The following is a 17,405-nucleotide window of genomic DNA, read 5'->3' as shown; positions in this document are numbered from 1 at the left end:
GTTGAACATGGGATTGGTTTTATCGATAGGAAAAGACAGGGAAGGTCTTCCGATCATGGATATTGATTTGATATTCAAAGATTCCTTCCACGGTTGCAACGTATCTATAAAGTCAGTTTAAGCTCGGCCAGTGAGGAAACTACACTTACAGTGTTCTGCCGTCTGTGCCCCAGCCAATACCAGCTGTGCCACCTGGCTCTTGGTCTCGGTGTCCATGTAAGCTTCGATCTGGAAGTTCGTTTAAAATGTTTCTAATCCACCGAGGCGAACGAGTCTGTTCAAACCCCAGCAATTGTTGCCGATGGCGTGGCTCCCGCTGGGTGTTTCGAGAATGGGTTTCATTAATGAGCTGTCGCTGCCGCCGCAGGCGTTCTGCAGCTACATTACTCCTCAAATCCGCTGTCAATAGACGCGGAGGTTCGTGTCTACTTTCTTGTGCCGTGGACTCTTGCCGCTCAGATCGCCGCGGAGTCGAACTTGACCGATGGGATCTCTGGAGTGGATGCATGCTAGTTGTGTTGTTACCAGGGTCAAAGTTTGCAGATAGACGATCTGCTGCATTCTGTGGCCGATTGCCCGTGCCTGATTCGTTGCTGGGAGTACTGGTGTTACTTGTACTTGGGTCTGCAGCACGAGACAGATTATCCAATGTGGCAGACTGCAGCTCCGAGGGCGAAGTTGTCCAACTCAACGTGATACTCGGCTGTGCCTCTACGTTGGTGTCTGCCATCTCTGATGCTCTACTGTTTGTCCCAGAATGGCCCTGGGATAGCACAACAGAGTCCTGACGCCTGGCATTAAAATTGCGATCGGTAGCAGCCACATGACCCAGATAGCTTTCCCGAAATAAGTCATGGAGTGCATCATTGTAACGCAGAGGGGAAGTAGGACGAGAGGGTCTACCGTTCCCATCTGTGAAACCTGGTAGTCGTGAACGGCTTGTAGGAGGCAGGTGGACGTTCGGTCTCGTTCGTCGATCTGTCAAGCTCTCATCCAATCTTGATGTTGAGCGTGCTGTGTTCAGAAACTCCACAATCAATCTCTCTCGCTCAGTGAGGTCCTGTATCAGATTCTCCCGCAATGATGAACGGTCGAGCCCTTCTCTACCTGGTTCATTTGATGAGCCATCAATTGAATCAAGCATTTCTCGCTGCGTCGGATCCAATTCATTGCGCGATTCGGGAAAGGATCGGCTATCAAAGTCGAATCCCAACCCTTCGGAGTCTTCTGGGACGGGCTGTGTACGAACTTGTTGTATTCCCGGGTCGTTCATATCCAGGTTCAGAACCTGTCTGCGTGAAAAGGCCTGGCGAACATCTGCAACTCCAGCACGACCATTGTCCTCAAGCCATACCAGAAGGTCCCATGGGTCAGGAGAAAATAACATACAGCGCACGGCGCCACCCTCAATATAAGACCTAGAAGAGTGGAAGTGGCAGATAATAGCCTTTTTGTCGTATGGCCCATCAAGGGTTCGACGGATTATATCAACGTCAAAGACAATGATAACTCCGGACTGCGATCCAATGGCACACAAGTGACTTGAAGGGGAAAACGCGACTGTGAAGCATGCTTCGTCAGAACGTGTGCTAATGTCCATCTCTATACACCGGTGAAGACTCCAATCCCAGTCGCCAAGCTTTTCGCCATTTTCTGTCACGGTAGTCAGGTCCGGATCGCGGGTCATATGATAGAAATATGCACGGTTTTCGTCGCCGACTGCAGTAAGAAAACTCGAATCCGGAGACACGATCGCATAGTTCATACAGGCTTGATGATGAAGGACCTTGAGGACTTTTGCCTGTGTTAAGGAATAAATGGTCACGGTTTTGTCGTTGTTACTGTGAAAGCAATTAGTGCTGTAGGTACAAGATGGCCCGTCATCCTGGGTAATACCTGAGAACAATGATATCTTCATCTGCTAAGCCCTTCCCGTCACCGGGTAAACGATGAATAGTCACCGAGTTAACAATGCTCCCGCCGAACTTGTAGAGTTGCACCTCCGGCAGTTGCATCCTGTCCGCACGGCGAGGTGAGCTTGACTCCTCCCCCTGCGTCAAGGAAGGCGAAAGCCTCGAGGACTCGAGATCAATGGGCAATGCGCTGTCCACATCCGACTGCCCGTAGTCTGGCATATCAGGGTGCATGCGCACGTTCCGATCAGCCATTTTTATGAAGGCACACTCTCCATTGTCCGAGCCCCCCACCGCGATCCAACCATAACCAGCGACAAGGCATTTTGGTTCAAACGGAATGAAGGCTATGCTCTCTCGTTTTTCCGATGACACATGGATTGAGTATATGACTCTATCGACCACAACGTAAATCCGGTCGGGGTCGGTGGTGCTGATATAGTGGCGGAGTTGCTGGTGGCTATGTGGCCGTTAGCATAGACGCATCAAACTTGCGGTAGCTCTTCCTGAGACCAGAGATACAGACAAATTAGGGATTTTGAACGGGAAGAATCGTCGCTTTGTAGGAAGGATCAGGGACTCGGTCGGGCGGTCTCTATTAAAACAAGAGGGTGTTAGCAGAGAGCAGACATCACGCGATGGGAGGGACGGACAAGAGTGCGGAATCCCAAGTCATGATGGACGATTAAGGCCGAGGTGACATTGTTCGGGTAGAGGAAGACGAGGATATACAACTGATGCGAAAACTGGGAGGGAAAAGAGGGAAACAGGTATCGAAAGATCTGGCGACTTGACAAGGATATCCAGGGTGGTCAAATTGAAAAGAAAAGCAAAGTGAGAGATTGCTGTGCCAGCTGCTGCTGCTTGCTTGCTGCTAACAGTGCTGTTGTTCGCGGCCCTACCAAAGGCTGGGGGGGGCGACGGATGACGTAAGACTTGACACAGGGCTTTGTTCAATCCGGGGAACCTCCAGCGGCGAATGCGGATAAAAGCTGGGCAAAATCAATGCCGAATCCAGCGAGGAAGATGCATCCAGAAAATAATAATAATAATAATTAGGCGTAAAGCGGTGGGTTGAGGAGGGGGAATGGGTGAACTGAGGGTCCAACTCTGGCACTCTCGACTTGTCGGGCACCTACATATATTCATTGCTCATGCAGTGTTCTATTGCTGTGATCGACAGTCTACCACAGAATTCTACACAGTAGTACTGATCAGACGGGGAAAATAATATCAAATCATTGCCAATTCTCCGGTCTGATCGGTCAGGAGAAACGGTTGTTTTATCTGATATTCTAAAGGTTTTTTAAGCATTGCGTTTGCCCCTTGCAATCAGAATGGTGCTATTCCCAAGGGTTGTTTATATCGCCATGAATGGGTTATGCATTACGATCACAACTACTGGGTAGTCAAGTAGCTCGATTCAAAATACATGATAACACCCAAGAGATGACTGATATTGAAGGTGGCAGTTGTTCTCTAAGTTGATCCATGCAGATTGTAACAGTGGGATGTACTTCCAGATGGCTGTCCCCTCCGTACAAGCTCGACTATTAGTCCTACTTCAGGAGACTATTCCAGCTAAATTTCACCCTAGAGTACGTGTATGTGGATTGTGTCCACTCTGCATGTTTTATATGGACATTGATCTTGCCCATAGATAGACTGCTCCAAACAGTAATATATATGGCCGGCAGCCATACAACAGTGCCACTTCGATATAATGATTGAACATATAAAGCTCTGGCTCTGTGCTCTGGTATCTGGAGTGATAAGCCTAGGTAATGAACTAGTTACCTACTAGGAATACTGGCATAGGTATCATGAGAGCTTCAAACAAAGGTACCTAGGTAGGATGGCATAAAGGCAACATATCCTCACTATGGCAAACAACAAAGCCAGTAAACACACAATCCGTTCAATTGATGGACATCGTCATCCTACACCAACAATTGACCGCTGTCTGACTTCATCTCCCGAGAATCGCCACTCCTCGCCTCATCCTCCCATCCGAACCGGAGAGAGAAAAAACAGCTTCAAAGGGTTGAGCTCAAAGGCGGCGCCGCTGATTGGCTGCACACTCTGGTTCGGCTACTGGGCCTGGCGGTCTGCAGGCTGCTCGGCTATCATTGGCCAGGCTGCGATTCTCGATACTTCCAAGGCGCGATGACCGTATCACGGGCCGACGCTCTCCGAGTTTTACTCCTACCCGGCGTCTCCCTTCTTTTTTACGTCGCCTCTCCCCAGTCCAGGAAAAAAACTCATCTCCTTCTCTTCTTCTCCTTCCCATCCTATTCTATACCCTCCATATCCATCCTCTCCCTCTCTCCTTTCGATTGAATCGACTGGAGCTTCTCTTGTTTCTTTTTAATTTCTGTATTAATTACTTTTAATCAACCACAATGCTTTCCTCCCGTTTCTCCCGCGCGGTAGGTTTTTTCCCTTGAGGAAAGTCATCACGCGTCGAGCTTCGAAACTGACTTTTCTTTCATCAGATCCCTCGCGCTGCCTCTCACGCTCGCGCTCCCACTTTCAGAGTCCCCAGCACATCGTTCAGAAGATGGAACTCGACAGAGGGTGGCGAGGAGAAGGTGAAGGGCCAGGTCATTGGTATTGACCTTGGTATGTATTCCTGTTTGACATCAAGGGGTTCAATGGAACTTGAATCTAACATGACATCTAGGTACCACTAACTCTGCCGTTGCCGTCATGGAGGGCAAGACCCCCAAGATCATTGAGAACACCGAGGGTATGTGAAAACTCTTTCTGCTGCCAGGTGGCCAGAGCTTCAAACACCAAAACATGAGCTTTGCGATCGCCCTTGCAGCCACTCATGAGTCATTGTGCTAACTTTACCCAAAGGTGCCAGAACAACACCATCCGTCGTTGGTTTTGCTCAAGATGGTGAGCGTCTAGTTGGTATCGCCGCTAAGCGTCAGGCTGTTGTCAACCCCGAGAACACTCTGTTCGCCACCAAGCGTCTCATCGGTCGCAAGTTCACCGACATTGAGGTTCAGCGTGACATCAAGGAGGTCCCCTACAAGATCGTTCAGCACACCAACGGTGACGCCTGGGTTGAGGCTCGCGGCCAGAAGTACTCGCCGTCGCAGATTGGTGGTTTCACCCTCGGAAAGATGAAGGAGACCGCCGAGAACTACCTCAGCAAGCCCGTTAAGAACGCTGTCGTTACTGTTCCTGCCTACTTCAACGACTCCCAGCGTCAGGCTACCAAGGACGCTGGTCAGATCGCTGGTCTCAACGTTCTCCGTGTTGTCAACGAGCCCACTGCCGCCGCTCTTGCCTACGGTCTTGAGAAGGAGGCCGACCGTGTTGTCGCCGTCTATGACCTTGGTGGTGGTACTTTCGATATCTCCGTCCTGGAGATCCAGAAGGGTGTTTTCGAGGTCAAGTCTACCAACGGTGACACCCACCTTGGTGGTGAGGACTTTGACATCAACCTTGTCCGCCACATTGTCAACAACTTCAAGCAGGAGTCTGGCCTCGACCTCTCTGGTGACCGCATGGCCATTCAGCGTATCCGTGAGGCTGCTGAGAAGGCTAAGATCGAGCTGTCCTCTTCTCTCCAGACTGAGATCAACTTGCCTTTCATCACTGCTGATGCCTCCGGTGCTAAGCACATCAACATGAAGATGACCAGAAGCAACCTGGAGTCTCTTGTTGACCCTCTCATCAGCCGCACCGTCGAGCCCGTCCGCAAGGCCCTCAAGGACGCCAACCTCCAGGCCAGCGAGATCCAGGACATCATCCTTGTCGGTGGTATGACTCGTATGCCCAAGGTCACCGAGTCCGTCAAGTCCATCTTCGGCCGTGAGCCCGCCAAGTCCGTCAACCCTGACGAAGCTGTTGCCATTGGTGCCGCTATCCAGGGTGCCGTCCTGGCTGGTGAGGTTACTGACGTTCTGTTGCTCGATGTCACCCCTCTGTCTCTCGGTATCGAGACCCTGGGTGGTGTCTTCACTCGTCTGATCAACCGCAACACCACTATCCCCACCAAGAAGTCCCAGACCTTCTCCACCGCCGCTGACTACCAGACCGCTGTCGAGATCAAGGTCTTCCAGGGCGAGCGTGAGCTCGTCAAGGACAACAAGCTCCTCGGAAACTTCCAGCTTGTTGGTATCCCCCCTGCCCACCGTGGTGTTCCCCAGGTCGAGGTTACCTTCGACATTGATGCCGACTCCATTGTCCACGTCGGTGCCAAGGACAAGTCCACCAACAAGGACCAGTCCATCACCATCGCCTCCGGCTCTGGTCTCTCTGACGCTGAGATCCAGTCCATGGTTGACGATGCTGAGAAGTACGGTGCTCAGGACCAGGAGCGCAAGGCCGCCATTGAGGCTGCTAACCGTGCTGACAGTGTCCTGAACGACACTGAGAAGGCTCTCAAGGAGTTCGAGGACCGTCTCGACAAGGCCGAGGCTGACCAGATCCGTGAGAAGATCGCCACCCTCCGTGAGTTCGTTGTCAAGAACCAGACCGGTGAGGGCAGCGCCACCGCCGAGGAGCTCAAGCAGAAGACCGATGAGCTGCAGAACGCCAGCTTGACCCTCTTCGACAAGATGCACAAGGCTCAGTCTGAGCAGCAGCAGCAGCCTCCTCAGGGTGAGGGCGAGAACAAGGCCTAAATGTATTATTGACGAATTTGTTCCCGACACCCGGGTAACAAAGAGTCCTGTATTTTTTTCATGTCACAATCTCTTTTCCTAGAAGCCTTTTACCCTTTCTTGATTGTTTTAACACGCGCATGATCTGTACACATACTACCTACTACCTTTTGCGTGGCCATGTTTCGGTGTATGGGGTGTTTTGATTTTTTATTATATCTATTTTCTTTTTCCTCCTTGTGAGCCTCTTTCTAACTCTCCACTTGCCTTCATACCTCTTGAGAGGTTGGATGAGCAGATTTGATCTGATTTTTCATGGGAGATGGTCCGCTGGATTGGAGCGAGGATTGTCTACAATTGTAACTTAATGACCTAACGGCTGGGAACCACAAAAAAAAAGGACGTGGTGGGCTTGGCTATATGGAGCATGTGATAATAGAATAGGAAAATTCTCCTCTCGATGTAACAAACGATTGCCGTGTGGATCAAGTAGATGAAGCTTCGTACTTGGTGTGTGTGTGAGGAGTCGGAGTAGGCGTGACGACTCAAGTTTCCGACTGAAACAGTCAGAGGAGGACTTCCAGTTTCTGGAATCGTGAGGAATCTCGCCGTGGGTCAATTTGTTGTCGTCGCATCGTAATTTCTAGCAGGGCCAATCAGCAAGCCGGCGGTTCTCTTTGCACGATGGAGCATGGATGGATTTGCCAGCTGTTCACTAGTTTGTGCTGATCCTCGCCAGATGGTTTTTAATTAATCCAGCTGGGCAGCGAATCAGAACAAACAGCCGAGGGACGCTATCTGGGTGCTATGGAACTAAACAGTCTGCCTTGATGATATCGAATTCTCTGTGCTTCTCTTGGCGCACCAAATTTGGGCTACTATTGTATCCTCAACGTTCTTAACGCTCGTAGTCTCGTGTGCTAAATAAAGTGCGTTGACTCCTAGCTCTAGTTATTATAGTTAGTATGTACTCCGTAGTGGTCTGTATTTATTCAGGATTTCAGCTAGTATTATTCAGTTGAAATTGGGTGAAAAGAATAGGTAATTATCTTATGGTCTCGATTTATGAAACATGATCGGTATATCCATCCAGCGCTGATCAATTCGGCATGAAAAAGAGCGGTACAGACCTAACTTCATGTGCTTGATGGGCCGAGGGTATGTGATTTGAGCATATTCTACCTTAATTTTCTGATCTTTGAGAATTTCTGACTATAAATTGATAGGGGATTCATAAGCATCATACTAATGCAGTCAGCTGAGTGATTGGCCAGATGTGATAAGATGGCTACGATGATATTATTGATACATAGTAAATGGAATAAATAGCCTTATGGGAGTTGTCAAATGACACTGAAGATTCCAAAATTAGACAAAATCCCTGCCAGACGATATTATGCCACTATTTCTAGAATCGCGTTATCTCATGCGCCGAGTGTTACATTGTTGATATGGTAGTACAGTATGTATATATGTACAGGTAAATGTGTAGATGTACTGGTGATTGGTGATTATACGGAGATGTATACGATTGGAAGTTTAGAAGACGGCAGGGAACTGGAGAGAATTTATTAGACTGAGCCAGGGCAAGGGGCTTGACCGCGCACGAATCAAGCTATGAGGAAGACTAAGAGAGAGAGGAGTGATACAAAAGTGGAACAGGATTTGCAGGATTGACAATAACTGGCGATCGACTACAGAGTACTACTATGAGTGAGAATTAGGATACTATATACTATACATTATATACCTACTGGCATAGAATAAGAATAAAAGGATACTCTGAGTGATATTAATATGAACAGTACTAATAGGGAAGATAAAAAAAGAATGAAGACCCTCACGTCCGAATTTGAGGATTTCGTTTTGTGCCTGACCCGCAGACGAGGCGCTGTGCTGATTGGCCGATCACTTTTCCTGTTACTTTTTAGTTCGACTCGAGGAGATTTGATTTGTCCCCACTGTGTATTGATTGGTATTCTCAGTATTACATGTCCATTTTCCCTTCTCTGCACCCCTTTCAGCAACCCATTTGTCATGGTTTTATCGATGCAAATAATTGAGGTATCTGGTCAATCGTCAGATCAGTAGATCCTTTTCTTTCCATTGGTTATCCTCTTCTTCATACGCCATATGTAGAAGATACCTAGGTACTCCGTCCCTAGGTCCAGAGGTACTTGGCTGAAGTGTAGGGGATCTGATTCGGCTGCAGAAGTCTGAAATATCACTGCGAGCAAGTCATCATATATTACACTGACTAGCGCGTCACAAGTGCCAGATTCTATCCATGGACTGACTTGTTTGTTTCCAACTGACCGCAAAATCAAACTGGTTTTACTAGTTTCCCCAGCTAGATCCTCTCACTGGAGATCGTCCCAATTGTTCATTTCTGCTTTCTTGATTTATTCATTCTTTTTTTCATTTCATTTCTTTCACTATTCCTTTTTCTCTCTCTCTTCTCTTCTCTCTCTATTCTCACCCTTGCGTGGCCGTTACCACTTGCAGCAACTGCCCACATCGTCATCCCTCTTCTGCGGGAAATTTTCCCTGAACAAATAAATTAAAGAAGAAAAAGAAAGAAAAAAGAAAAAGAAAAAAACGGGCAAGGTGCAGCCAAAGGGCCACGCTAGCGGTTTGTTTTTCCTGTTACTCTTGCTTTTTTTTTACTTTAATTTCTTCTTATTCTGTTGGTCTTTTTCTTTTTATTACATTTTGGCTGCTTCTCTTTCTTCTCTCTCCCTCTCCTCTCTTCTCCCTCTCTTTCGCTGCACTTTAATCCACTTAATATTTGTTTCAAGTGTGTAAGTTGACTTGATCCACTGCTTGCTCGACGTTTATTGCATGCTTGCTTTTCCTCCTATCATTCTTCCTCCTCCCTCTCCTCTCCCTCCCACCTCCTACATATCCTTGTCCGCCTTAATCAGTCCTCCTGCTGTCTCTCCTCGCGCCTTTATCTGCTGCCTCCCCCACCTTATATTCTTCTCTCTTCTTTCACCTTCATTTCCCTATCGCCCCATGTCCAACTCGATTCATATCTAACAGTATACAGTCAGTCATCCCAAAATGACTGTCGCTGCCCCTCCACCTGTCGCTCCCTCAGTCCACGAAAATGGTCTTAATGGTGCTGTCCCTGGTCATGTCAATATGAATCTGCCCCGGTTTCATCCAATCGCTATGAACCCAAATCAAATGCCCCCAGAGGCCATGATGCAGAACCATCATCACTTTCGTCCTTTCCCCCCTCCTCCCATGCAGGAACAGGCTCCTCCCAGTGGCCCCCCGCAACCCGTCAACATAGATCACATCGAAAACCGCTTGAGGCAATTGGAACAAGAAGAGGCAGCCCGTATGGCGGCCCGAGGCCACTTGCTAGCGATTCGAAAGCGTGAGGATGAAGAGTTCCGTAGGGTAACTGAGCATGCAGAGGCTGAGGAAGAGGTATGGTCTTTACTTGGATCTTATTTGGGCTTTTATCTGGGCTTTTTATCCTAATGACATTGAAACAGGAGCTTCGTAGGCAACGGAAAAGAATGAAGAGAGAGTCTATGGGACTCGGGCTTAATGGCAACGTCGACTCGCCGCCTCTTCGTCCTACACCACCTCGTCGTTTGTCCGAAACCAACGCTGCCACCACTCTTGCATTTTTTAAACAGCAGAGCCCCCCAGAACCTCGTCCGATTCCAACACCTGTACAGATGCAGCCTCATTCTCATCCTCATCCCCATCCTCACTCGATTGCTCATCCGCACCCGCACCAGCATCAGCACCAGCACCCACACCCGCACTCGCACCCGCAAGCTCACCCTCACCCCCACCCTCAACCCCACCCTCAACCTCATCCTATTGCTCATTCTCACCCGCATCCTCCGCCGCCTCATCACCATATCACGCATGATCCTTCTGGTGCTGGATCAATTCGACGGAAACAAAAATATACCATCAAGAACGTCGAGGCTTGGGGGGAACGTCATGGTCGACCTGCTGCTCATGATCCTTCGGGCCGTGCTCTGTGGAAACGACCGTCGGATGGCAGCTTGGTCTATCTCACTTGTCCAGTTCCCGGGTGTGGTAAAGCAGACTTTGTGACTCTTCATGGCTTTATGTGCCATTTGACTAAGAAGCACAAGGACCGCAGTCTGGGCAGCCAATCCAGAGCTCTCGAGGTGTGTGGTATTGTGTATGATCCTAATGCTCCTCTTCCTCCAGTTGCAAACTCGAATCGTGAGTCGACGGAAGAAAGCCGACTGGAATCGGCACCGACGGACCCTGAAGGCTACCCTCAAGAAATGGATTATTCCTCCGCCTCTGAGGATGAGGCCGATGGAGAAAGTGCTTATAAGAAAATCAAGACGGAATCGACGGAGAGGCCCATGCCCGCACCTCAGGTGTCTTTGCCGGCAGCGGATGAGTCCAGCCCGGCACCAAAGACAAACGGGTCGACCAAACAGACGATTTCATCAATCATCGATCGTAATCCAGACGTCGAAACCCGAGATAATGCGGCACCTATGCTACCTCCGAACGATACAGCAGCTCGTGCTTCGCCGGAGCGTACAGAACTTGCTCAAGAAAGACCTGAGCACTCCACGACTCCCAAGTCGGAGAGGGAGCACAGCGAGCCCTCCAAAGAGGCCGTCGAGGCCCGATAATATTGCTCGCTACCTATTAATATAATACACCAACTTGAAGACCTTATATTCCTCGCGATTTGACCGTGGGGAACTTGCATTCACACGCTGCATAGTATGAGCATGCTTTCGCCTTTTATCCTTTTTCTGCAGATTTTTCTTCAATACCCTCTTCTGTACTCTTGGGTGGCTACTTGTATGTTCTTAATATTATAATGTTTCAATGTGCCTCGTTGCTGGCAACCGCTGAACTGGCAGGTACTCTGGTTGACCATTCATGCATCGAGGCCTTGTCATATATCGACCTGCCAACTGTATCAATCTGAACATATTTACGTGCTTATTATTTGGTATACTTGGCTACTTAATTCACTGATAGCTACGATTTACATGCCGCCTGGTTTTGGAATATCCTTGACTACCCGCTTACACAGACGTCATCTATCCATTGGAATGCATTGTTATACTTTGAATTGATCCTTGCATGATGCATTTTCTAAACGAGCTTGATATTGACTCTTGGCTTGGGATTCATCTTGGCAGGTTACCTAAAGATGGGCATAATCAAACTACATGATGTTTATTACTTTCTGCTTCTGTAACAACCTGCATTCGGTAAACAAATGCCGAATGAAGAAGATAGACAGGTATTTCTTACTTAAAAAGGGTAGCTTGGTTGATATTTCCTGCAACTATTGCATGCGCAAGGGAGGGGCTTCCAATGGATCATAAATATATGCTCAAAGCTAGCGGGATATTGAATCTAGCCTACATACCTGATATCCATTTCCATTTCCAGTAATAGTAATAGTAATAGTAATCAATCAATCAACTCCCGTCCTCATGTAGTGTACTGCAGAAGGTAGTCTATTCAATAATGCAATAATTACAATAGATAATGTATCCCCCTATCACGTCCCATAGCCTGACTAGTTCACTGGCCGCACCACATTTACACATTACATACGGAGTAGTAGTATGTACATTACTCCTTCAGCATAAGCAAATGCACCAGATATCCCGTCCCTGACTTCAACCCCTCCCCCAACACCTCATCGCTCACCCTCCACACCCGAAATACCCTCATCGTCTCCTGCAGCCATTCCTCGAACACGTCTGGTGCGCGTTGCTGCTGGGCGATTATGCAGATTGTTGGATTCCGTTTACTGCGTGAGGATGAGGATGAGGATGAGGATGAGGGGTTGTATGCGGGCCGCAGACGACAGATGTCCGCGCAGGTGCGCACAAAGGGGGCTACTAGGGCGTCGTTGTAGATGCAGTCGCAGGAGATGATGAGGTCGAAGCCTTTATCTTCTTCTTCTTCGTGATCGTCATCTGGCGTTTGTGAAGATGTAAGTGCATCTTTCAATGTAGACGGGGCGTCTAATTCCCAATCTAACGATGTGAAGGTGATGTTCGAGTTCGAGTTTGCCTCTGACCCAGAGACAGAAGTAGGCGTAGCATCTCCTCCCTTTTTCTGTCCCTTTTTCTTCGACGCTGACGCTGACGCTGACCCTCGCCCTTTCTTCCCCTTAGACAAAGACACCGAAGCCGAAGCCCCTGCATTTGCGTCAAGATTATACCGAAACAGCTTCTGAACGTATTCCTGGTCTGTTGCGATAAACTGCGAGACGAGCGGGGATAGAGCCAGCGCTGTCAAGGGTGAGATGCCACAGCCTAGTTCGACGACGGTGGAGGTTGATGATAGCAGGGAGTGAGTCCATAGCGGGTTAGACTGTTGGGCTGAGATCCATTGTGCGAAGAGGGGGGTTATTTTCCAGAGGACTGTTTTTCTTGTTAGTTTCTTCGGTATAGGATTTCTGGTTACTATGGCAGTAGGTATTATCAGATGGAAAAGACAAGGATTAGAACCGAGGCTTAAAGGGATTCATATCCGATAGCTATCCTGGCCCACCGTTGCGAACGCCATGACAGTGGAGACGAGAGAAAAGAACGAAAATTGAGAGAAAGAAAAGACATACCAGCACCCGTTGTCCCCCCAGCTCGCGACGAAGAAAGAACTGTAGGCGATTGATGAATTGAGTAATCTTGTCCGTGGATCGTCGCATCGATGGATGCAGCGCGGGAGTCGATGAAGCCCAGATTTCCAGAGGGGATGTCTTGGGTGAAGAGGAGGAAGGATTCTATAGATTATTTCATTTATTACTTGGTGTTTTTTAATTTATAAATGATACTGTTTATTGGGAACGTTGGACGTACCCTCTTCGACATCGTCGATTTCGTGGCCAATGGAGGTGAGAAAGGGTGTTAGGTCCATTATTAGGGATGGTATATATGTACAGTCTGGATAGATTAGCTGGTTAATATAGATTAGGCCATTATAGTTGACCTTACTGAAGTAAAGAAAGTGAAGATATTCAAAGATATTGAAAGATGTAAAATGATTGGTTCGTGATTCTACAAGATAAAAAAAGAAAAAAACGGAGATCACGAGACCCAGCGTACATCAAGCAGAACTGGCACTCTGACTGTGACAGAAAAACATCGACTATTGCATCTTATTCTACTGCTATATTCCAATAATGGCATTCTCCTGAAGAAAAATCACATTTGTTTGAACGTATCAGAACACTCAGAGAAATACGATGTCCTCAAAAATCAGGAACCAAGTCCTTGTTGGGCGGAATTCCCAACAAAAAAAACACTGCTAGACTGACTTTCTTTTCAGCTGCGGATCGGAGCTTATCCCGCGAACTCGTCGGCAAAATAGTATCTACTATCTAGCGAATATCGTCGACTTGAGTCTTGACTCTTGAGCTGTTGATCTTGTTCTTCTAAAGATATCTGGGTGCTTGGGCCGCGGCAATTGGGTTCTGGATGCACCTGTTGTGCTCTGTTGGCCATGTTGCAGTAGAGTTGGTAGCGGTGGAGGCAATGGACAACGGTGCATTCTATCAGTGTCTATCATATTTTTATTCCTGTTTAACTTCAATATTGCTGTATAATAGACACATATCATAGAAAATAACACCCATCTGAAGATATCCACATCGCTGCGTCATTCGCTGGAGCCGCCCTGGAACCAGCCACAGACTGACTTCATCGGCTCCCGCTGCTTACAGCTTCGTTTGCGCTTCCCTTCGTCGCTCAGCTCGTCTTCCCCTCTTCCTCTTCCTCTTCCCTTTTCCCCTCTCCGGCTCTCCACCTCTCCTCCTTTCCGTCGTTGGACTCGTCCGATCATCATTTCCCAGAGGACAATTCTTCTTGTATGCTTTCCCTCGTTCTTTATGACTACCCCTGCTCCTAGGTTCCTCGGTGAAGCTTTTGTTCCGTCCGCAAGCTAGCTGTTTGCCTCTTTGCCGCCTTTTTATTTACCATTCCTCTCCCCGAGGCCTTCCTTGCGCAGCTACTGATTTAGTTTTTCCAAATAGTTACGACCTCAATCTGTCTTTCTTCTAGCTCGTATAATCCTGTACAGTGTTTCTAGCGCCTGATTTCTTTGCCCCCTTCCATCCAAGATGTCCAAGTCACAGATTCACCTGCAACCGCGCATGTCCAAAAAGCCTCCGTTCACCGTCGAGGTCCCTGGCTGCGAACCCGTAGAGGGAGAGACTATTCCTCGTCGCTTGCCCAAGTCCAAGGATGGGCTCATCCTGCGACCCTCCGAGGATGTCGCGACCACCTACGATAACTTCAGACGCTCCGCTCGCATGTTCGGCAACTCCAAGGCTGTCGGTAGCCGTCGTTTGATCAAAACCCATGTCGAGAACAAGAAGGTCAAGAAGGTTGTGGATGGTGTCGAGCAGGAGGTTGACAAGCAGTGGACGTACTTTGAGATGAGCGGGTACACCTTCAAGAGCTTCATCGAATACGAGGCGCTTGCGCTCCAGCTGGGATGTGGCTTGCGGAAGCTGGGCTTGGAGAAGGATAACAAGATTCATCTTTATGGTGCTACGAGGTGGGTGTGCTACGACGAGCTGTTGGGTGTCGGGAAATAGGGAATGCTGACTTATGATTTAGTGCACATTGGCTGGCCATGTCACACGGTTCGTTGCGTTTTCTACCTTTAATACATCTCTTGTTTTCTGACTTATGGGGGAATTAGGAGCTGCATCTCAGTCTTTCACTATCGTCACCGCGTACGACACTCTCGGTGAAGAGGGTTTGAAGCATTCCTTGGTCCAAACTTCCAGTGCCGCCATTTTCCTCGACCCCAGCCTCGTCCGTTCGCTCGGTAACGTACTGAAGGATGTCAAGTCGATCAAACACGTCATCTGGAATACCGACCAGGAGCCCAAGCAGGCGGATCTGGACAAGCTGAAGGCCGACTTTGACTACCTCAACATCATGAGCATCGAGGACCTGCGTAAGCTCGGCGAGGAGAACCCTGTGGACCCTGTGCCACCATCAGCAGAGGATCTTTGCTGCATCATGTACACCTCTGGATCCACCGGTCCCCCCAAGGGTGTGCCCTTGACACACAAGAACGTCATTGCCGCAAGTGAGTCGACTGTGCCGCTTATGTATCAGTAGAAATGGTTGAGCTAATGCGAAATAGCCGCGGGTGTCAATGAAATCGTCGGTCCGTACATCGGCCCATCCGATACTTTGCTGACATACCTTCCCCAAGCGCATATCCTCGAGTTCATGTTCGAGAACTTGTGTTTGTTCTGGGGTGGTACCATGGGTTACGGAAACCCGCGAACCCTTTCGGAAGGTTCGATGCGCAACTGCAAGGGTGATATCCGCGAGTTGCAGCCCACTATTCTCGTCGGTGTCCCCGCCGTCTGGGAGACAGTGAAGAAGGGTGTGCTCAGCAACCTAAACAAGGCCAGCTTCTTGGTGAAGGGCCTGTTCTGGGGAGCCATGTCCGCCAAGAACTTCCTGATGGCAACTGGAATCCCTGGTGCCGAGATGGGTGCTTCGATTCTGGATGCCGTCGTCTTCCGCAAGTTGAAGGAGGCCACTGGTGGCCGGCTGCGTATTGTGATGAACGGTGGTGGTCCGATTTCCAAGGAAACCCAGAAATTCTTGTCCATGGCCATTGCGCCAATGATTAGCGGCTATGGGTTGACTGAGACCGCAGCCATGGGTGCCCTGAACGATCCGATGGCCTGGAACCCGGATGCGCTCGGTGAAATCCCAGCCTCGGTCGAGGTCAAGCTGGTCGACTTCCCCGATGCTGGATACCTGGCGAAAAACAACCCCCCACAGGGTGAGATCTTCATCCGTGGTGGCAGTGTCAGCTCTTACTACTGGGACAACGAAGAAGAAACCAAGGGCGCATTCGCCGAGGGTGGCTGGTTCATGACTGGTGACATTGGTGAATTCGACAAGTACGGACACTTGAAGATCATCGACCGCAAGAAGAACCTTGTCAAGACTCTCAACGGCGAGTACATTGCCCTGGAGAAGCTCGAGTCGGTCTACCGCTCCTCCCCCGTTGTTGGAAACATCTGCGTCTATGCTGCCCAGGACCAGGACAAGCCGATTGCCATCATTGTGCCCGCTGAGCCTGCTTTGAAGAAGCTGGCTAGCGAGAATGGCATCAAGGGCGACACCCTTGAGCAGCTTGTCCACAACGAGGACCTCAAGTCCATTGTTCTGACACAGCTCACAGCTGCCGGAAAGGCCGGCGGTCTTAAGGGCATTGAGCTTGTGAAGGGTGTCGTGATGTCTGATGAGGAATGGACTCCTCAAAATGTAAAGTTCCCTGATATTCCCCCTTGAAGCTCTTAGAAACTGACATTAATCGACCAGGGCTACATGACTGCTGCTCAGAAGCTGCAGCGCAAGAAGATTGTCACCAAGCACCAGCAGGACGTCGACCGTGCCTACGGCAAGAAATGAGCAAATGCCTTAATTTAGTTGATTGATTTGCAAAGTGATATTCCGCTGAAAACCCCATTGTTTTATTCTGATATTTGGACGCTGGCCTTGTTGATTTTGGCATTTGGCCGTGTTTTAATTGCCTGTATGTGTTTGTTTTGTTAGCAGCTATTGAATTCCCTGTTTTGTCAGTACTACATGCTATCTAGTCTCATGTCACGATTAGAGAGAATAACGAACTGGGATGAGTATTTATTTTTATTACTTGCATCTTTAGTATAATCAAGTGAACCTAATGGAGTGATGGTAGTAGACGATGCTTGCCTGAGGCAGGAGTGTACCTGACTAACCGTTCCAGGTCTAGTAGGATTAACCGCCAAGACGAGGTTATCCGGCGATTCGGCCTCAAAAACGACCGCATCATTCTTTTCTTCCACCAACTTGTCGTCCCC

General features: G+C 48.8%; 5 protein-coding genes across 5 annotated transcripts; 3 read left to right on the top strand and 2 right to left on the bottom strand.

Annotated features, from left to right (window-relative positions):
* Positions 1-19: 19 nt before the first annotated feature.
* On the bottom strand, positions 20-2,589 carry ASPWEDRAFT_54410 (uncharacterized protein; the record flags this gene model as incomplete). The annotated part of the gene is made up of 5 exons (XM_040838056.1): positions 20-104; positions 150-1,841; positions 1,897-2,373; positions 2,440-2,508; positions 2,567-2,589. The coding sequence occupies 5 exons, from the start codon at positions 2,587-2,589 to the stop codon at positions 20-22; spliced, it is 2,346 nt and encodes a 781-aa protein (XP_040684827.1).
* A 1,726-nt stretch (positions 2,590-4,315) lies between these two features.
* On the top strand, positions 4,316-6,556 carry ASPWEDRAFT_54409 (Hsp70 family protein; the record flags this gene model as incomplete). The annotated part of the gene is made up of 4 exons (XM_040838055.1): positions 4,316-4,342; positions 4,409-4,535; positions 4,597-4,662; positions 4,776-6,556. The coding sequence occupies 4 exons, from the start codon at positions 4,316-4,318 to the stop codon at positions 6,554-6,556; spliced, it is 2,001 nt and encodes a 666-aa protein (XP_040684826.1).
* A 3,042-nt stretch (positions 6,557-9,598) lies between these two features.
* Positions 9,599-11,184, top strand: ASPWEDRAFT_54408 (uncharacterized protein; the record flags this gene model as incomplete). The annotated part of the gene is made up of 2 exons (XM_040838054.1): positions 9,599-9,973; positions 10,042-11,184. 2 exons carry the CDS (start codon positions 9,599-9,601, stop codon positions 11,182-11,184), a joined length of 1,518 nt encoding a protein of 505 aa, XP_040684825.1.
* Positions 11,185-11,997: 813 nt separating this feature from the next.
* ASPWEDRAFT_45105 (S-adenosylmethionine-dependent methyltransferase) lies at positions 11,998-13,528 on the bottom strand. Its single transcript, XM_040836443.1, has 3 exons — positions 13,384-13,528; positions 13,146-13,307; positions 11,998-12,948 (listed from the first exon to the last, which is right to left on the bottom strand). The coding sequence occupies exons 1-3, from the start codon at positions 13,439-13,441 to the stop codon at positions 12,149-12,151; spliced, it is 1,020 nt and encodes a 339-aa protein (XP_040684824.1). The 5' UTR covers positions 13,442-13,528; the 3' UTR covers positions 11,998-12,148.
* A 1,114-nt stretch (positions 13,529-14,642) lies between these two features.
* On the top strand, positions 14,643-16,974 carry faa4 (long-chain fatty acid-CoA ligase FAA1; the record flags this gene model as incomplete). The annotated part of the gene is made up of 5 exons (XM_040838053.1): positions 14,643-15,082; positions 15,145-15,170; positions 15,230-15,625; positions 15,683-16,827; positions 16,885-16,974. 5 exons carry the CDS (start codon positions 14,643-14,645, stop codon positions 16,972-16,974), a joined length of 2,097 nt encoding a protein of 698 aa, XP_040684823.1.
* Between the last annotated feature and the right edge of the window lie 431 nt (positions 16,975-17,405).

This window comes from Aspergillus wentii, assembly GCF_001890725.1.
Source record: "Aspergillus wentii DTO 134E9 unplaced genomic scaffold ASPWEscaffold_8, whole genome shotgun sequence".
Lineage (NCBI taxonomy): Eukaryota > Fungi > Ascomycota > Eurotiomycetes > Eurotiales > Aspergillaceae > Aspergillus > Aspergillus wentii.
Note: the sequence above shows the minus strand (reverse complement) of the source record. Positions and strands in the feature narration are given on the sequence as shown.

Bases quoted from the DNA above. Each gene is read 5' to 3' on its own strand.
- ASPWEDRAFT_45105 (XM_040836443.1), bottom strand. From the start codon at position 13,441: ATGGACCTAACACCCTTTCTCACCTCCATTGGCCACGAAATCGACGAT. The intron at 13,308-13,383 runs GTACGTCCAACG...AATAATCTATAG, and splicing joins AATCGACGATGTCGAAGAGG to AATCCTTCCTCCTCTTCACC. The intron at 12,949-13,145 runs GTATGTCTTTTC...CAAGAAAAACAG, and splicing joins TGGGGGGACAACGGGTGCTG to TCCTCTGGAAAATAACCCCC.